Source organism: Ceratotherium simum, chromosome 4, assembly GCF_057802395.1.
Source record: "Ceratotherium simum simum isolate JZ-2026a chromosome 4, ASM5780239v1, whole genome shotgun sequence".
Classification (NCBI taxonomy): Eukaryota; Metazoa; Chordata; class Mammalia; order Perissodactyla; family Rhinocerotidae; genus Ceratotherium; species Ceratotherium simum.
The window spans coordinates 2316883-2337618 of NC_141903.1; the positions used below are offsets into that span (position 1 = coordinate 2316883).

General features: G+C 46.4%; 1 protein-coding gene across 7 annotated transcripts in view; it reads right to left on the reverse strand.

Annotated features, from left to right (window-relative positions):
* ZNF454 (zinc finger protein 454) overlaps nt 1-17315 on the reverse strand; it is a 36135-nt gene extending 18820 nt beyond the window's left edge. Inside the window, exons 1-6 of one of the 7 annotated variants that reach the window (XM_087429253.1) lie at nt 16970-17032; nt 16393-16575; nt 15900-16006; nt 15538-15611; nt 13806-13932; nt 13053-13142 (exon numbers count right to left, since the gene is read on the reverse strand). In XM_087429253.1, coding sequence (XP_087285379.1) covers nt 13053-13142; nt 13806-13839 — 124 coding nt within the window. In that variant the 5' untranslated portion in view covers nt 13840-13932; nt 15538-15611; nt 15900-16006; nt 16393-16575; nt 16970-17032. The other 6 variants (XM_087429251.1, XM_087429250.1, XM_087429252.1 and 3 more) reach the window with 6 other exon arrangements.
* Between the last annotated feature and the right edge of the window lie 3421 nt (nt 17316-20736).

Here is a 20736-nt window from a genome sequence, read left to right on the forward strand (position 1 = left end):
TAGTGCTGAATTCTATCTAGTCAGACTATCCAGGAGTATCAGGGCAGAAAAAAGACATTTACAGACATATTAGGTTGCAAAAAATGTATTCCCTTGCATCCTTTCTTAGGAAGCTACTGGAAGATGTGTGCCACCAAAAGAAGTGGGTCAACCAAGAAAAAAACGACATGGGACACGCAGACCAGGAGAGGGGGGATTCGCAGGAGGATGACAGCTGGGCACCAACCATTCCAGAGTGGAGCAGGTCAGATGGCTCCAGAAGAGACTTTTCCAGGAAAATGAAATTATCAGACTGACTGATGAATCATCTGAAAGTCCTGAGATATAGATAGGTAGAGAAGGGCTGAGAGTAAATTAGTGCTCATTACAAATGAACCTAAGAACCAATGAACTCGGGGAATAGATTGCTTAGGAAAGCAAAAGTTGTCATAATTTACTCTGGATCAGTTGTGAATAGCGTTTGACAATGTAAAACAGTGATTATTGCTCTGACCAAAATTACACTACAACTCTTCTGGGAGGACAGGGGGTGGAGGAGGCAATAAGCATGAGTAGTTAGGGAGGTGAGTTTAATCCTCACTTTCTATAGAAGGAATTCATAAGTAACGTCTAAAACCGCAAAGTCAAGAGGTAGCAATACCAACGTGTTACTTGGAGACGTGGAAGCAAATATACCAAATAATCAGCTAAAAGAAGAGAAAGTGGTTACTTCCAAAGAGGGAAGAATGGGGAAAAGGGGGGACAAGGGGCCACTGTTTTTCATAGTAAACATTGTAGTTTCATTAAACTAAATGCATGTATTACTTTGATAAAATTTACTACTAAAAATAAAGAAAAAGAATAAAATCCAAAAAAGTTAAAGGAAAGAAATGACAAAGAGCAAAAATTAATGAAATAGATTAAGACAAAATAGAAAGAATCAGCAAAGCCAAACATTATTCATTAAAAAGTCTATTAAAAAAGCAAAACTCTGACAAGACTTATCTAGAAAAAAAAGATAAAAGTAAATACTAAATAAAGTCCTGCTTTCATTCAACAAACACCTCTGGGGCTCTGGTGTGCTGAGGATACAAGAGGAAATAAGACCAAGCCCTTCTCTCACAGATCTAAGGTAGAGATGATGATTTACACAGGACACAGGAAGCACGAAGATAAAGATCACAAAGACAGGACTGATATATTTTACTTCATTAATTAAGAACTTCTGTTAGTAAAGAAAGAGAAAAGATAAGCTATAGACTGACATACGTATTAGCTGATAAAGTATTCGATTCCTGAATACATATAGAACTCCTACAAATGAATAAGAAAAAGATAAACCATAATAGAAAAATGGGCAAAGAATATGAATATGTAAGTCACAGAACACAAATAATCAACATATGAAAAGATATTCAACTTCACGAGTAAACAAGGAAATGCAAATTAAAACCATGGGATACCATTTCTCAGGACTGGGGCTAATTTTTAAAAGTCTGACAGTTCCAAATTTTAGCAAGAATGTAAAGTAACAGGAATGTGCATCAATTATGAATATAATTTGGAACAACTAATTTACTCAGCAATCTGGGGAAATCTAGAAGAGTTGAAGAAGCACATACCCTTAAACCCAGTATTTCTACACCTGTGAATGCACCTACAGAAACTCCCAACCAAGGCCCGTGTGTATAAGGAAATATTACTGAACCATGACCACCGGGTTTTTCATGTCATGACCTGCACCTGACTATAAAATCCCTTCTAAGCATAAAAGTCCTTCTTTACCTTCCCAATCCCCCCACCAAGTGCAATAAACAACTAGCATTGACGAACAAATGGAAGAATGAATGATGTTGATAGTGCTCAGGGCAGGCCACCCCAAGAAGGACCACTCTGGTATGTGGATTATTTCCAGCTGAAGACAATAAAGACTCAGAAAACTCAGGAAGAACATTTGAGTTTCCCCTCCCAAACTGCCTAAAGAATTGAAAACAAAAGATCTGTTTCAGGAAGGAGTTATCATCATGATGGCTGTAATAATAATGTAAAATAGATGTTACAATAGGAAAGGCACCAAGCCCCTCTTATCAAAAATTCTGTCTCGCCCTGGCCACATTCTCTATAGGTGGCCCTGAAAAGAGTTGTCAGACAAACATTTGCATTTCTATCTCCATGTGAATTGTCTTCTTCCCCTCTGAAATCCCAAACCATTACCCACTCCCAACACCTTCCTCGCCTTTAGCTGCAATACTTAAGCAAGCAACTTACACAGAGGGACGAGCTGCTCATTTCTGAGTTTCTCCCATGTATACATGTTATTAAACTTGGTATTATTTTCTCCTGCTAACCTGTCTTGTTAATTATTTGGCCAGCCATAAGAACCTTAAGGGAAAGGGCAGAGAGGGATTCTCCTTCTTCCCCCACAGTTTTGGCCTAGTTGGCAAGATCCCCACTGGCTGGCAAGTTGCCTTCTCTGGCTGGAAGAACTGCCTTCTCCCTGGACTACTGCAGATGATGAGATACGGGAAAGCCAGCAAAAGGTAAGATTTCTTACCACATCAGCCTCCCGGAATCTCTATCTGCGGGGTCCGGTGGAAGCAAGTGATGAGAATTTTTTTCTCTTTCTAAATTTAGATTGGCAGGAGAAAATATTTGGGAAACTAGTTTCTTGTGTTTTTAGTGACTCTGGTCAATTTGGTAGAGTACTCTTGGTTTTAATCTTGATCCCCTTTCCTCCCAGGGATAGTCTCTGTTTTTCTCTTTTGTCTCTATCTTTTGTGTCGTGTGTCATAAGAAGGAAATATCATAGGGTAGGACGCAGGCATAGGCCCTATAAGCCTGCTGTCTGGGCCGGCCTCACAGACTGGTGAGTTTGTGGGTCTCACCAGACCGGCGTCTATTTAGACAAACTTTGCTGTGGGTTAACATGCACATGAAGTGAAGGCCATTGCCAAAGGCATCTTGGAAGCCAAAAAGGCCACAAATTTGGTGGGCACAGGTCAAGCAGTTAAGAGCCATTAGGGCGCTCTCCACCTTCAGAAGACTCCCCGTGAAAGGGTAAGTTGGGTCACGGAATGGGGTAGATGACACAGGTCCCCCGCCAACTGCAAGAAAATATCTGTGCAACGACGAGGTACTCTGTAAAGCACACAGTCCCCAACCCTGCGGCACCTCCCCCCAGGTATTATTCTGGCTCTAAGAGACCTAAGGCGTGGCTAAAGCTGTCATTGTGCATATAAGAAAAAAACTGGATGAGGTTTTTCCTTCTGTCTTGTTTTGTGTCCTGAGAACTTGGCTTTGTGACCAGTGAGAATATTCTCCTTGGTCTCCACCATACGGAAGGTCCATTTATCGGGGTGTACCTTGGTGGCCAGTTGAGTAGACTGGGGTTCTGAACTGTCTCTTTGTCTGGCTGTGCCAAGCTCTCAGGGGAGTTTGTCTTAAAGGGGCCAGCCCATAAGGGCTTTTGTCATCTTAACCTTCACTGCTTGTTAGTGCTGGAAAACTCCCATTCCAGTAGTGCCTGCCCGGTGTCACAGATTATCGGGTCTGTGACTGGAGGCGTCCCACACTATTGTGGGAGACTGGAGACACCGTTTTCACTACACCATTCTTACCGCCTGTGCAACGAAGGTCTTTACTTTCTCTGAATATCTTTGGGAATGAATTCTGTGGATCATGGAAGCTACATCATCTGCGCCCTCACCAGGGATACCTCTTGCGTCCGTGGTAAAGATTTATTCTAAGTGTGAAAAGTTACCTCTGGGTCTTTCCTTAAACGGGCTTATTGGATTGAGTCACTATTGTAATAAATATACAAATGAAGATCCTACTCGTCAATGGCCAGACGATGGATCCTTTGAATTGGAAACACTTCTATATTTGGAAAATATTTTAAAGAGCTGTCATCCCAAGCAGCTGCCTTATTGGTATTTGTGGGATGATCAAATTGAAAACAAAACCCAGAAAAATATAACAGCTAGCCTTAGGGAATCTCTTAACAAAATGCAAGAACAAAAGTCAGAGTTAGAACAAAGATTGAAAGCAAATTTACTGAAAATTCCCTTTCTCCTCCCTCCTACACTCCCTTATATCCCCAACTCCCTGCCCCTGACTCCCCAGAAGATCTTTTGGATCTCTGTGCCCCTGGTCCAAACCCTCCCCCTCAAGACTTAGCTCCCCAGCCACCTCCTCAGCCAGTTCCCTTAGGTCCCAGAAGTCCAACTTCTCTGAAGGGCATTCAGCTGCCTATTTTAACTTCTCGCACTGTTGAAGACTTACAGGGTGCGTTTAGGCTTGACCTCCAAGTGAGCGGCGTACAGGTGACTTGTGTAAATGCTGAAAACCAAGAAGTAAATTTAGTAGAAACACCCAGGAAGGACAGGAAGGTTCGTTTTGCTGTGTCTTACAACTCCTCCTACTTGCCAGGGCTCTGTAATCAGGCTCTGTCAGCTTCAGACATTGCTATGCAGTGTCCATTGAGGATGTACCCTGGACCTCTGCTGCAGAGAATTCATGTCCCCTGGACAGCAGCTGATCTATTAAATTATACAATTCTCCTGCTCCATTGTCAGAAGACCCTACTAAATTTAGAGAGGAATTAGAAAGATTAGTGGCTATTCAAAACCCCACCCACAGAGACCTTGACTGGCTGCTAAGGGGCGTTCTTCCAGCCCATGACTACACTGTAGTTATCAGACAGGCCAGACGGCCCCCTGGAGAAAACCCTCCTCGTAGAGGAAATAGATGGCCAGACCCTCTCCCAGGCCCTCCTGCAGATGACCAGGAAGTGGCACAGCTACAGGCTGATATTCAAGGTTTAATAGGAGCGATTCTAGAGGCGTTTCCTCCTCAAGTTAATTGGTCAAGAATTGAATTATGCACTCAGAACCAGGGGGAACATCCTAAAGCTTTTGTTGAGCGGTTTATTCAGACTTTCCAAAGACACACTGCATTAAATCCGGAAGCCCCAGAACATAGGAATCTCCTAATTTCTGCTTCAGTTGGAAATTTTCTTCCTGATATAAAGAAACAAATTCAAAACAGTGTGGTTGGTTGGGCAGGGCAACCATTAAGTGTAATAATGGGGGCTGCTACACAATTCTTTGAAAATTGTCAGCAGGAAAGCAAAAGGAAAAGAGAATTAAAGACAACTCTTCTTGCTTTGCAAGGTGAATCTTTTGGAAAGCAAAAATTCAACCCTGAAAGTAAACTAAAGCCCACTCAGAGGTCTCCCTATTTGCCTTCGGACAATTGTAGGTATCGCAAGAAACCAGGACATTGGAAAGGGGTATGTCCCACTCTTAAGAGAAGGGAAAGTTTAAAAAATGTTCCCGCTTGGCCCCAGCACCCCCAAAAGGCTCGTTTTTCTCCGCCTGAGGGGCATTTCTCCATCAAATCATGGGGTCAGCCGATCCTCAGTTGCACCCCTGAGCCTACAGTTAAACTTAAAATAGAGGATCGGGAACTGGATTTCCTAATTGACACTGGTGCGACACTCTCTACTATCTGTTCGAAGGATTTATCTCTACCTGTTACCTCTGATTCTATTCAAGCTGTTGGAGTCTCTGAACAGCCTATTTCACTGCCCATATCTAAGCCCACTCCAATATCTTTAGGACCCCTTAACACTCATCATGCTTTTTTAGTCTCTGACTGTTCACCAGCAAACCTCTTTGGCAGAGATTTATGTAAATTCAATGCCACTATAAATTGTAATGAAAAAGGTGTTTTTATCTCCTTGCCTTCTGACCAAGCCCCAAGTCTCCTACTTCCCATGATGGAAACTTGTCCTGATTTAAATCCTTCTGAGGAGGATGAGTCTTTAAAGGATGTCCCAATTAGTCTCTGGGCTGCACATGCAAATGAGGTAGGATTGTTGCTTAGTGCTGAACCGATACACATTGCTTGGAAAAAGAATAAACTGTTTCCATCAGTAGCCCAGTACCCTCTCTAGAGATGCCGAGTGGGGAACTGAACCCATAATAGACTCTCTTTTGCAACAGGGTGTACTAGTTTTTACTTCCTCACCCTGTAACACTCCAATCTTGCCAGTAAAAAAGGAAGGCAAATTTGACTCACACGGGAACCAAATCTACAGATTTGTACAAGACCTCAGAGCCATAAACTCTTTTGTAATTCCTCGGCATCCTGTGGTCCCTAATCCAGCTGTCATCCTGACCTCAATACCTGCTGATGCAGTCTGGTTTACAGTAGTTGACCTCTGCTCAGCTTTCTTTTCAATCCCATTGCACCCTGACTCACAATTTCTTTTCGCATTTACATTTAAAGGGAGACAATTAACATGGACTCGCATACCTCAGGGATATTGTGAGTCCCCCTCAATATTTCCCCAGGTCCTTAAAGCTGACTTGGATTCTGTAGTCTTTACTCAAGGCTCCACTCTTGTTCAATATGTTGATGACGTTTTACTCTGTAATCCAACTAAGCAGGGGTCTCTTACAGATTCTCTCATTCTCCTGAAAGCCCTAGCTGAACGAGGCCATAAAGCCTCCAGATCTAAACTTCAGTGGGTGCAAATGACTGTTACCTACTTAGGGCATGAGATATCTCAAGGCATTCAAAAGCTAACCCCCAAACGCCTTGAGTCAATTTTATCCATCCCTCTCCCCAAAACAAAGAAACAGCTACGAAAATTTCTAGGAGCTGCTGGTTACTGCTGCCAATGGATTCCTATTTTTGCGGCCCTTGCTAAACCTCTGTATTCTCTTCTCCCAGATATCGCCCCAGAGCCTATTTCCTGGCCCTCAGAAGCATTAAATTCCTTTGAGGCCTTAAAAATAGCTTTGTCCATGCCTCCGGCTCTTGGCTTACCTAATTTTGACAAGACTTTTCATCTATACTGTCATGAAAATAATGGAATTGCTGCAGGCATTCTAGGACAATCTTTTCCTCTCAAATGCGTCCTATAGCATATCTCTCATGCCAACTAGATCCTGTGGCATCAGGTATGCCCCCATGCTTACGTGTGGTGGCTGCAGCTGCCACCCTGATTGATAAAGCTAGTACTCTCACATTAGGCTCTCCCATTCACCTCTACGTTTCACATTCTGTGTCAGCTATTTTGCAAGTTCATAGGACACAACACCTCTCTACACGGCGACAGACCACCTAGGAGCAGGCTCTTTTAACTAACACTTCCACCATCTTACATCGTTGCAACACTTTAAATCCAGCTACTTTACTGCCCCTTCCTGATGATGGAGAGCCCCACTCCATTCCACATCATTGCCTTGCAATTATAGAAATGGTCTCGAAGCCACGAGAGGATCTCTCAGACATCCCTTTAGACAATCCAGACTTACTTCTGTTTTGTGACGGCTCCTGTAAACGAAATTTCTGGGGAAGCATAATAACTGGTTATGCCATAGTTTCTCCACATGAAACTCTTGAAGCTTATTCTTGGCCCACCATAAAATCAGCCCAAGCTGCTGAATTCATAGCTCTCACTAGGGCCTGCACATTAGCAAAAGGAAAAACTGCCACTATTTACACAGACTCCAAATACGCTTTTGGAGTCTACCACGCTGTTGGCACAATTTGGAAATCCCGTGGATTCTTAACTTCTGCAGGAACTCCTATCGCTAATGGACACCTAATTGCAGCCTTATTACAAGCTATTCACTTTCCTTCTAAAATTGCCATTGTTCATTGTTCAGCCCACACTAAAGAGACTGATGTCATATCTTTAGGGAATGACAGGGCTGACAGAGCTGCTAAACATGCAGCTCACTATGGACCCCCTTATCCGTTTTCCACCAAATTTTTAAACCTTCCTTTATGTCTGACTGATATTATTAACTATCAGACAAATGCCCCACAATCTGAAAAAGACAATTGGATACAAAATGGTGCCAAACAATTAGCAGATGGATTGTACATTGGGCCAAATGGACTTCCAGTAGCTCCCTTTGACTTTTTGGCTTGCACTTATCTCCCACCAAATGGGACATATGTGCAAACAGGGGATAGTTAAGGAACTAAAAGACAATTGGTTTTGCCGTGGCATCCATAAAATTTCTGACCAAATTACCTCCCACTGCACAACTTGCAAATCTTACCAAGTTTCTGGGAGAAATCGGTGTGCCCCAGGAAGTCCTCCCAGGCCCACGCTGCCCTTTGCGGCACTCCAAATGGATTTTATAGACTTGCCCTCAGCTTTGGCTACTCTCACTGTTTGGTTATTGTCTGCATGTTTAGTGCGGATGGACTGAACGCTATCCGACCAGACATGCAGATGCCACAAGAGTGGTAAAGAAATTAATACCTGAAGTTATTCCTCGATTTGGCATTCCTTTATGGATTGAATCAGACCAAGGAACTCATTTTACAGCAGAGATAAACCACTTGCTTGCAAAAACTCTGGGGTACTCATTAAAATTTCATACCCCATATCACCCTCAGTCATCAGGGCAAGTGGAACGTAAAAATCTAGATATAAAAAGATTAGGAAAAGTCTGTCAAGAAACTGGACTTAAAAGGCCAGAAGCTCTGCCCTTGGCCCTTATGAAGATTTGAAATACTCCAAATAGGAGGCATGTATTGACTCCTTTTGAAATAGTTTTTGGACGTCTGATGCTTACTGGCATCTCTAAACCTTCAATTCCCGGATTAAGTGAATATTATGGGAACTTAAGTGAACAATTTGATGCTATGACTAGTTATATACAAAAATTAACTAGTATACTTGAAGCATATCATCAACAGGTAAAAGAGGCGTGGCCCCCACCTTCTGACAAGCCTTGCCATCCCTTTCGACCAGGAGATCCGGTGTACATCAAGGTCTTTAGAAGAAAACACACACTGTCACCTCGCTGGGAAGGACCTTATGAAGACTTACTGACGACCTGCACTGCCATCAAAATAAAGGAAAAATCTTCCTGGATCCATGCAAGCCAAGACAAAATAGACCCAGAACATTGCTCTCAACACAACTGAGAGAGAATCCCCACAGGTGACCTTAAACTAAGGATTTCGAGGGCCAAAATCCAGGCCCCAGAAGCAGCCAACATCACGAAGTAGACAGCTTTTCCCAAGATCACGGATCAAGAAAACCTACTTTGACCCATTTTCTCCCCCTTGCTTTAAAACTCCCTATACACACACACACTCACATGTACACACAAACTATTAGTGGATATTTATTTATTTATTTATTTATTTATTTATTTATTTATTTATTTTTTGTGAGGAAGATCAGCCCTAAGCTAACATCTGCCAATCCTCCTCTTTTTGCTGAGGAAGATTGGCCCTGGGCTAACATCTGTGCCCATCTTCCTCCACTTTATATGGGACGCTGCCACAACACGGCCTGACAAGCGGTGCGTCAGTGCACGCCCAGGATCCGAACCCAGGCCACCAGCAGCAGAGCGCGCGCACTTAACCGCTACGCCACGGGGCCGGCCCCTATATATATATATTTTTAATCATTTATTAGAAAGCTGACTGGAGAGTGCTGGTCTCTATCTGTCCCTCTTCCCCTCTCTAAGTCTCCGCTATGGGCTCTTTTCCAATCTGTGTCTTGCTTTTACTAACCCTCTCCTTTTCAACAGGTCAAGCACAGACCAAACACCCCTTTATGCCAGTTTACCAAGCCCTGGCCACGCTAACTAATCAATCTGACTGTTGGTTATGTCAACAGCTAGACAGCGCAAAAAGAACCTGAACTAGTCTTTGTTCCTGCTGATGTGAACACCTGGTGGACTAAGTACGGAAGATGGCTGAATAACAGGGTATGGTATCCACAAGGGAAACTTCACTCTGCCTCTTCTCCTGGTGAGTCACTTGGGCCCCAGAAAGACTCCTTAGAAGCTCAAGGACTGTCCCTTGCCCAAGTACAGGCAATAGGTGAAAGTTTTTCCCTCTGCATTGAAAGTAAACATGGCACTGGACCTTTCCTGGGTGACATACTGGGACAATATTGCAATCAAACTTTGTGGTTTGATTCTGCAGGTGGCATCTTCAGACTTCTCAAGGGAATTGTAAGTGACTCTATCACTACTCCCTCTGGCACAAACATGTGCCAAATCACCAAGTGCTCTGGATGGCTTACGAGCCACCCACGTACAACGCGGGGTATCACAGTTGCCCTCATGGTTAAGCTGCCCAATGCCACAGACTACATATGGGTGGATCAAAAAAATCTGGACTCACCTGGTCAGGTGACAAGACCAGGCTTTATAGCTGGCAAAATCAAACTGCAGGCCTCCGGTACCAGCTATTCTGCAATCTGTTCTGTTCTCACAGACTGACAAGAGCGCGTGGAAAATGGAGATGTTTAGGTACTAACAGTGCCAGTGGCAAAGATCATGAAATGGTCCAGATCCTGGGAACTACAGACTCAATTCTAACCTTGTCTTTGAACTACACTGGTCTTTTCATTTTATGTGGCAACAAAGTATACAAAGGATTCCTACCTAACTGGTCAGGACGATGTGGACTTGGATACCTGGCCCCTTCTGTCACCAAACACTCCACCTTAAATGCCAGCCAAATTACAAACTTGGGTTCCTTTGTTCATAAGATTGTGCCACATAAACATGCCAGTCAAGAAACTGTGGAAAATCCACTTGTGTATCACAACTCCAAGTTCTTTTCAGCCTTGAGAGTCCTATTCCCCAGCTTTGGAGATTACGAGTTGGAAAAGGCAATCTTAAATCTCTCTATGGTAATGGAGCAAGAGTTCAACACCACCATGCAAACCGTGAACATACTCCAGTCAAAGATTAACAGGCTAGCCTCTGTGGTGCTCCAAAATCGACGTGCTCTGGATGTACTCACTGCCCAGCAAGGAGGAGCGTGTGCAATCACTGGCGAAAAATGTTACTTCCATGTGAATCAAACAGGGCAAGTAGTATCTAACTTACATCTACTAAAAGAGAAGATTGATATTTTCCATCAGATAAATGAAGCTCACACATTTTATTGGACTGACTTATTTCCAGGATTAGGGGACTGGTTTAATGGAGTGTGGGGATGTGCTCTGATTTGTTCTTTGCTGCCTGTTCATCCTCATTCTATCTATGTTCTTTTCTCTCTTTGCAGACTTCTTATCACTCAGATACTAACCTGATTTCTCTCTCCACAGTCACCAGCTCAGCTTTTAATATGTGAAACTTCTAGGGAAGTTTCAGAGGAGGGAACTGATGGTGCTCAGGGCAGGCCACCCCAAGAAGCACCACTCTGGTATGTGGATTATTTCCAGCTGAAGACAATAAAGACTCAGAAAACTCAGGAAGAACATTTGAGTTTCCCCTCCCAAACTGCCTAAAGAATTCAAAACAAAAGATCTGTTTCAGGAAGGAGTTATCATCATGATGGCTGTAATAATAATGTAAAATAGATGTTACAATAGGAAAGGCACCAAGCCCCTCTTATCAAAAATTCTGTCTCCCCCTGGCCACATTCTCTATAGGTGGCCCTGAAAAGAGTTGTCAGACAAACATTTGCATTTCTATCTCCATGTGAATTGTCTTCTTCCCCTCTGAAATCCCAAACCATTACCCACTCCCAACACCTTCCTCGCCTTTAGCTACAATACTTAAGCAAGCAGCTTACACAGAGGGACGAGCTGCTCATTTCTGAGTTTCTCCCACGTATACGTTATTAACCTTGGTATTATTTTCTCCTGCTAACCTGTCTTGTTAATTATTTGGCCAGCCATAAGAACCTTGAGGGAAAGGGCAGAGAGGGATTCTCCCTCTTCCCCCACAATATTATGATGTGAGAATGGCAGGATAGTGCGTGAATTTATTTTAATTCTCCTCTTTTTTTTGTTATATCACTGCTTGTATAATACAGAATGAAATATTAAAAATGCCTTAGTTTGGTGGTAATGGAAACTCAGAACATTATTGGGGTAAGTTAAAAGATTTTTTTTGATAACTGAGTTTTGGATTTCAGATATTTAAATTCCATAACACATTGGGTCCTTGACATCCAGGTACAGTGATGTGCTGCATAATGACATTTCAGTCAACAACCGACTGCATATACGATGGTGGTCTCACAAGATGAGTACGAGAGAGCCTAGGCGTGTATTAGGATATGCCATCCAGGTTTGTGTAAGGACACTATGATGTTCGCACAACAAAATTGCCTAACAACGCTTTTCTAAGAACGTATCACCATTGTTAAGTGATGCATGACTGTATACAGTTATTTTATTGTAGGACAGAAATTCCTGCCTGCTTCATTGGGCTACTGTGAAAAATCACTAATAAAAGGTTTTAAAAATATTTTACAGCCTACAGAACGCTAGCTGAAGGTGAAATTTGTAATGTCTCAGATAAAGCAATAAGCTCTCTAGAACATTAGGCAGGGGAGAGAGGCACCCCTACTCCTGCTCTTAAGCTACCAGACCCAATGGGCTCCTCAAGACAAGTAACAGCCATTAAACTGTCATGTTCTCTGTATCCCCAGGCAAAAAGTCCATGTCACTTACTAGATGCCAAGCATTGTGCTGGGTGTGAGCGATACAGCAAAACCTACCATGACCCTGGCCGTGCTCTCATGGTGCTTACAGCCCAGTGTGACGCCAGCAAAAAGGGGAGAATAATGAAATGCTGGCTGAATGTATGTACACGTGGATAAACAAACATGAAGGTGGTTCAAGAAATGTGCAATGTTTAGCTAGAAGAGCTGCCTCAGAAGGCACACGGTGACTGGCCCTGAGGACCAGAAGCTGCCCTGCTGTGTGTACCCAGGGTGGTTCCTCCTCACTGGAGAAGTGCGAACAGAGACTGCACTGTCAGGTGCTGAGCAGGACAACAGGACATGCAAGCAGCGGGGGAAGCTGTCCAGATTATATTTGAGGTCTTTTCCAAACCGGAGACTATTAATCTGTGCCAAATAGGGAGAGAAGAAAAATTACAGAGAGAAGGGTCCAGGGAGGCACAAACTGCCACAAGAAAGGAGTGCCACATGCACGCAGGGACAAATGTGGCAACAAGGTATTGAGGTGAGCAAGAAGGGGAAAGAGGCTCGTTTCTCACTCCAAGGCCTGGTGCATTTGTGGAGTTCCTCCCAATGCCTCCCACAGGCAGGATTCTTACCAAGACAGAGGCCTCTCAAGGTGTCCTCTGGCATCCATTCTTCCCCTTTTCCCAGCTGGGAAAACATATCTGGTTCGGGTCCTAAGAGTCCTGTTTTTAAGGGAAAAAAAAAATGGACCATATCTGTTGACACCAGAGAGAAAATCACTGCAAGGACGACATCTGGTCTCCGAACTTCCTGGAAAAGGTGACTTAACAGGAAGGCCCAGGGTGGAGATGAGTTCCCAGAAGGAGGAAAAGACGGCTCAGGCCTGACACAGACAATCCGTTCCCATGTCCTCCTCCCTGCCAGAGGGAGGAGGATTCGACCCCTAGTCACCTTTGAGGCATCTGTACTTAGACTCCAAAAGAGTCTGTGCAGTCCCTGTGCCCGGGACACCAAGGATAGGCATGTAGTAGCCTTGAAGATAACATCCTTAGCCCGTTCCCATCCCAACCCAACCTTCTTTTTTATTTTTTTTTAAAGATTTTATTTATTTATTTTTTCCCCCCAAAGCCCCAGTAGATAGTTGTATGTCATAGCTGCACATCCTTCTAGTTGCTGTATGTGGGACGCGGCCTCAGCATGGCCAGAGAAGTGGTGCGTCTGTGCGCGCCCAGGATCCGAACCCGGGCCACCAGCAGCGGAGCGCGCGCACTTAACCGCTAAGCCACGGGGCTGGCCCGCAACCCAACCTTCTATATGGAACCAGTTTAAGGGTCTCAAAGAGATCTCCAAATGTGAAGATAAGCCTTCGGAGGCTCCCCACTCACCCAGTGAGGCCAGGTTGCTGTAGTTCTCTAGCATCACATCCCTGTACAGGGCCCTCTGAGCAGGGTTCAGCTGTGCCCACTCGTCCTGGGTGAAGAGCACGGCCACATCCTTGAAGGTCACCGATTCCTGTAATAGCAAACCTGTCCCTGTTGACCAGCAGCTACCCCTTCACATGGCTCTCTGGGAAATGCTGAGACCAGGGGCCCCCAGGAGCTGGCTGAGATCTGCTGGATGTTAGCCTATAGGGGGCCAGTGTTCTGTGACCAGGAAAGCATTTCCTCAGGGTCTCCTAGGGGTTGAGCTTTTATTAGACCCTGTTCCCTGCTTTGAAGAAACATATCGTGGAGAAGGTATGTTTCCTCAGCACTGGAACTTCACACTTGCTGTTCATTTTGACAAAACGTTTTCTCCCATCTCCCTCAATCTGCCCAGCCCTGCCTCTACCCACACCCCATGACCAAATCCTCCCCACCTCTCAGCTTAGACATTACTTCCTCAGCACAGCCTTCCTCGATTGCTCCCGTATCACCCACGCAGGCCCATCAAAGCTCTGTCCCACTGGATGTGAGTTTTGGGTTACTTTTGGTTCCCCCACTAGACTGTTAACTCCAGGAAGCTATGGACCATTTCCACATCTCCCTTCTCCCCAGCACGCCTTCTAGAACATGGCTCGTGTACCCAGCACCTATTATATGTTGCTCAGCAACTTCTGCTTCTCTCCAGCTGCTCACCTGCCCACCCCCAACACACACACACGGTTCCCATGAAAACAGTCGTTCTGGACATTGTGACTTTGTCCCTCTGCTCACTATTCCCTTCCTTGGAAACTACTGGCTGAGAGGCCAAAGGAGCTGGTGTGCACTGAGAAAGAAGAATGAAGCAGAAGCACAGCGAACAAAGCCAAGGGTCCAAGAGAAAGGACTTTTAGATTATTCTAGACTCCACTTCCATACAAAAATCCAGTTGCATCTTTGCCCTTGGAGAAATACTTGGGAGATATCTCAGTATCCTTCCAATAAAAGCCTGCTTTTGCTTCAGATGGTGTGAGTTAGGTCTCTGTCACCTGCACCCAGAGCCTTGCACAAAGTAGGCACCAAGAAACACCTGATGGATTGAACCCATGAACCAATGTGTCAGGGACATTGTTCACCTCTGCATCACCAGCATGGATCATAATACCTGGCACATTTTACATCCCCAATATAGGTCTGTTGAATGGCAACCAAACTAAGGCAGCCTGTAAACACAAAAGACAAACTGTGACATCAACAATGAATTTGAGAAAAAGGCTAGGGCAGGGAAATATCACAGTGGACTGGCATCGTGGGGACAGGTTTCACAGAAAAACTGGTGCCTGAGATGGGTCTTAAGGGACAAGTCAGAAACCAGCAGGAGGAGGGTGAGCAGCTGGTGAGCTGTGACTGGGTTGAACATGGCACTTCAACCGGCTACTCATCCCTTCCAACGATTTCTGCCAGATTCCTGTCCTGGACAGGTTTAAATGTGAAGGAATTAGAACAATTTTACCAAATTCATCAGAATTTATGCACTCAAATGCTGGCTCCTTCAAAGCAGAGTCCATACTCTTATTCTTAAGAGGCTGACACTGCTCAAAGCTTTTTAGTAACTTACTGAAATTGAAAACATATCATTTGAATGATTTCACTGGTACCCACAATTCCTCTGAAGTAAAAGCCAAATGTCATTTTAAAAGAGTCCAGTCAATCTCACCTCCTCAAGAAAGTGTTACAGTTTCTCTCTTCTCTCAACTGCTGCCTTAATGCTTTACAATCCTCATCTTACTCCTAGTGAAAAGAGCGCAGGTTTCCATTTTGGACCAACGTGTGGTCCAGTTCCAGTCCAGCTGTGTCACTCATGACACCTTTAGCAGGATATTAGCTCAAACATCCACCAGGATAAGCCCAATATGGGGGGCAGGGGGGAGAAAGGAGCAAGTGGGTCAGTCTCTGATTGAGACTGGATTGGGAGAAAATTCTGGCCAGGGGAAAGAAATATGCTCACACTCTTCAAACCTCCGGATTCAAATCTTCTCATGCAATTTGTGGGGGACCCCACAGCAACTCCCCACTCACCTGGACCCTGGTTGGCAGGTGCCTGACCGCCATTCCTTGTTCTCTGATGAGCCCTTTTAAGGACAGGGAGAGCAGGACTCCTCAAGCTGGAAACTCTGAGGAGAGGACTGTGTGAAAAGACAGTACACAGCAGTCCAGAGTGAGGCTGTGAGCATTCACATCTGGGAGTCCTACAGTACCCCAAGCAGTGAATTCTTAGTCTGTCTTTGCTTCCAATTCTCTCCGCTCCTTCTGAGGGCATTTCTGCAGGCCTCCACTGTAAAGGGAATCACTCACCATGCTGCTACTTGCCCCCACATCTTTACCCCAGCATCTGAGTCAAATCCTCCATATCCCCTTTCTGTATCTTAAATACATAGACTTCCCCTTGCAGAAAGCACCCTCCAGCCCCAGTTCTCACGCTTTCTACCCACCCTCCGGCCTTTGCCCCTAAGTTATGCTGAGAGGTCTCAAGAGAAGTGTGTCTCCTGCCTGGACAGCTGCCTAATCCTACCAGCGGAGGCCAGGAAGTGGGCAAGGAGAGTCGTCTTCTTTCTCCTCAAAAAAAGAAGCTAAGAAGGCTGCATCTTCATTGTCGACCTGTCTCAGGCCAAGCCCTTCTCTGGCCTCAGGCCTCTCCCTCTCTGGGGCCCAGTTTGGGTGACCTGGAGTCAAAGGTGGGCGAGCAGCAGTGTATCTGTTGGGGGGGAGGAGCAGGGGCTAGCCATCTAATTCACACCCCACCCCCGGCCCTCCGTCCTGCCCTCTGCCAGGTCCCCCGGGGAGCGGCTGCAGAGACTGCCCAGCGCTGCCCCGGCCCCGGCAAGTTCCGCATACAGGGCTCCGAACCCTACCGGGAGCATCTGTTCCCGGAGCGTAAACGGGCTGCCCGTAGTCGGCTCCAACACACACGCCAGAGGCCCTGACCGCATCCTCCTCCACATGCACTCGCAGATTCGCACTCTAAATCCGAGACCCCACACCTGGCCGTCCTCCTTTCTTCTCTTTGGAATCAAACCTCAGGCATACATCCCGGGAAGTTTGGGGCATCAGATCAGCGTCCTCCAGAAGGGACCACGACCCAGACCTACTCGGCTTTCCCTCCGCCCTTGTCCCCGGGCCCGACCACTGCACCGCCACTTCTGCTCTCCGATGCGGCTGCGGCCACCGTGCCTGGTCACCACTGGATTGCCCTTCGAGGAGCCTCTGCCCGCAGCGAGAGACGGCAACCGCAACATCGCAGGCAGAGCACAATGAGCTGGAGTCTGCAGCCCGGGTCTGAACTGCGCTTGCGCGTTGCCCTGGGAACCGCAGAGCTGAACGCCCACAAGACCGAGGGCCGCAGCACCCTGCTTCCCAGACTCCACTTCCCAGAGGGCGAATCGGCCGCGACCGCCCGCAACAGCGCCGGCCGAGAACGTGACATTGCGCGCCTGCGCAAACAGGGCACCCTTCAGCCCCCTCCGCGGCACCCCACCTTGGGCTAGCGGTTTTCGCTGCTGAAACTACATTTCCCAGGGGCCTCGGCGGGGCGCCCCCGTTGCTCCTTTCAGATTAGTCCCCTTGCGCTAACCCGCACATGCGGATTTGGTTCTGTTCTGTTTAGTCTTGGACTCGGTCTCTGCCTAGAAAAAACGCCCAAGAAGATAGAGACTAGAGAAAAGTTGACCGTGGGATGGGAAAGGTTAGTCCGGAGGAGCAGCGCCTGATCCGTGAGGACAGAGGATCGGGGAAGGCCCCCGAGGACGGAGGAGGCGACAAGCCAGAAAGGCGCATTCCAGACGGGGGACCGCGCAGAAAGGACTTGGGAACGCGGCGGGGCCGCAAACAACGCTCAGTGCGGGCCGGGGGCGGGCGGCCTGGCGCGCTGCGGGACAGGACGGGGCGTCGGGCCCAGGGCCGACGCGGGGGAGGGGGCTGCGGGGCAGGACGGGGCGTCGGGCCCAGGGCCGACGCGGGGGTGGGGGCTGCGGGACAGGGCGGGGCGTCGGGCCGAGGGTCGACGCGGGGTTGGGGGGCGGCTCCGGGCAGGGCGGGGCGTCGGGCTGAGGGCCGAAGCGGGGGAGGGGTGCTGAGGGCCGACACGGGCTGTGGGGACAGGACGGGGCGTCATGCCGAGCGAGGGCCAACTCGGGGGGTCGGGGCGGTGGCTGGAGCCGGGGGTGGCCGGCCCCGAGCGCGGCCGTCAGGTGGGGCAGACGCGGTTTTCGGCGCCTCCCGGGAGGGGCTGGAGGCCAGGGCCTCTCGGACAGCTTCAAGGAGAAGGCGGTGTTTATCTTTGTGGACGGCAGTTCGCAGGGAGGCAAGGACGAGGCGATACATGGAAGCATCCGACGGGAGATGTTCCTTGCACTTGAACACATTTTCATGGAGCTCAGGAAGGAGAAATGAGAGGGTTTTAACTTTGTCGGTGGTGACAAAAAAGCCAAGAATGTGCCTGAGGTCTGTGTTGGCCACCTTAGGAAGCAGTGACGGTGACTTTATGTGACACTATGGCATCTGGTTTTGGTTTTATTGACGATTTCATTCTGTAGCCACTTGGAGCCACTCAGTTCTCGGGGCTGGAGAAATAGCTTATGCAGATTTAATTCTACTGGGGGAAGGAGTCAATAGAAAACAAAATATTTATCAGGTAGTGATGACAGTGAAGCTGTGTTAAGGTTTTGGGTGTGGGGTTCGGAAGTTCTCTCTGAGGAGGTAACATTTGAGCAGAGACTAGAATACAGTGGAGGAAGCCATGTGAATATCTGGGAAGAGCGTCTAAAGGGGAGGGAACAGAGATGCAGATAGAAGTGGGCCTGGTGAGTCTGAGGCTCAGCAAGGCCAGTCTGAGTGGAGAGGACTTGGTGAACAGGGGAGTGGGAGATGAGGTCGCAGGGGTAAGAAGGGGCCTTGAAGGCCATCGTAGACACATTGGATTTACTCTGTGTGATGGGAAACCACTGAAGGGGTGTGAGCACAAGGGTGGCTCGGCTGAGCACATTCCAACAGAATCACTGGTCAGCTGTGGAGAACGGACTGTGGTGGGGCTGGAGGGAATCCAGGGAAACCAGGTAGGAGGTTCTGACCACTGTCCAGGGGAGGGACAGCCTCCCCCAGTTATATAAGCTGTCTACAAGGCATCTGCTTTGAGAGTCTAGTGATTCTAAGAGAATTAAAGTTCTGGATGCCGTGCTAAGGAGTTTGGATAATCTGTTTTCAGGTATATGAGGATGATGATATAACATTTATTCAGCACTAACTACATGTTGGGCACTTTTGTAAGCACTTTACATTAGTACTGAATGTAATCCAAAGCTGTGAGGTTTGCACTATTAACAAATACGAAAACGGAGGCACTGATACGTGAAGTGCCTTGCCTGAGTTCTCATGTCTAGGAAGTGGAACCGGAAGCCCTGCCCCTGCTGACAGAGGAAAGGTGCAAAGGTTGTTCCCTTTACTTCCTGCCCAGGACTGCTGAGAACTGACATACAAGGGCTGAAGGCTTCCAAAACTCCTGAAAAAAGAAGTGAAACCTCCATTTATCTGACCCATTTCTTCTGGTGTGAGCTCTAAGGGTTAATATTTTACTGATTTTGAGTTATTGCATCCATCTTAGGCTTCAATACACTTCATTTTCCCTCTCCCCATTGTCCTCTGCCTTCCTTTCAAGCCTTTATTTTGCTGCTGTCTTTATCACTTTCATCTATTGTCTACCTATCTCTGTCCCTTTTATTCTTCCTTTCCATTTCTATCTCTTGAGATCAGGAGGGGAACAAGAAAAATAAGTGAAGGGAAAGGAAGAAACTAGGTGTAAGGGAGATACATTATTAAAAACCTAAGTTTCTAAGGATACAATTAATTCAGTGTTTCATTCCCCCTTTGTCCTTGCCTGTTCTAACTCCAAGAGTTAGACCATAGAGGTTCCATAGCCCAAAGAGACTGAACTGCTCAAGGTCCAAATACTCAGGGTCCATAGGGAACCTCCTCCATTGCCACCCACAGACATCTGCGCCCATCATTGATTCCCGCCTCTCCCAGTGGCAAGTTTTCCTCCTCCTGGCGAAAAAGATTCCTATAGTCTCTGCCTGTGCCCCAAATCTTATTTTCCCACTTTGAGCTACCCATTCCCTCCCATGCCTCTTCTTTTCAGTGATAAACGTGCTCAATTCTTCTACTTTAAATCATACACACTCTCTGGCAGATTGTTGGTTGGCTACATCAGCACCGTTCTCAAACCCCCTTTTCATTGCCTGCCTCCACCATAGAGGCTAGAAGAGCTAAACACTTATTTTCTCAGTCCCCTTTACTACTAGCCTCCATGTTACACAGCAGTGGTCAATGAGGTGTAAGCAGAAGTCTGCTGAGGGGCTCCTGGGAAAACATTTTCTGATAAAAGGCACAGATGTCGCAGGTGCTACCCACTTCCTTTCTTCTTGCCTTGAATGCAGATACCTTACCTGAAGCTGTGGCAGCCATCATCATGTGACCATGATGGAATACTCAAGGCACTGAATTATTTTGTCTCTGAACCAAAGCCAACCACCTCCAGATTTGTTATGTGAGAAAAATAAATCTCTATTTGCTTGTAAACCATTGTTAACTGGGCTTTCTATTATTTACAGCCAAATCTTTTCTAATCCATAGACCCTCTCTCAACCCCAATCTCCCTCTAGTTATCTTTCTAAATCTCTTCTTTCTCCGTCAAGCTAAGTCCTTTTCAACCTTTAACTCACTCTTCAATCCACTAAAATTTACAGAGGGTATCAAGAACCAAAACCAAAGGCTATATTTCTATTTTCACTTTACTTTAACCCTCTGGGATTTGAAAATAGTAACTATTCCTATCCATATGCTAAAATTCTCCTTTTACTTCTGT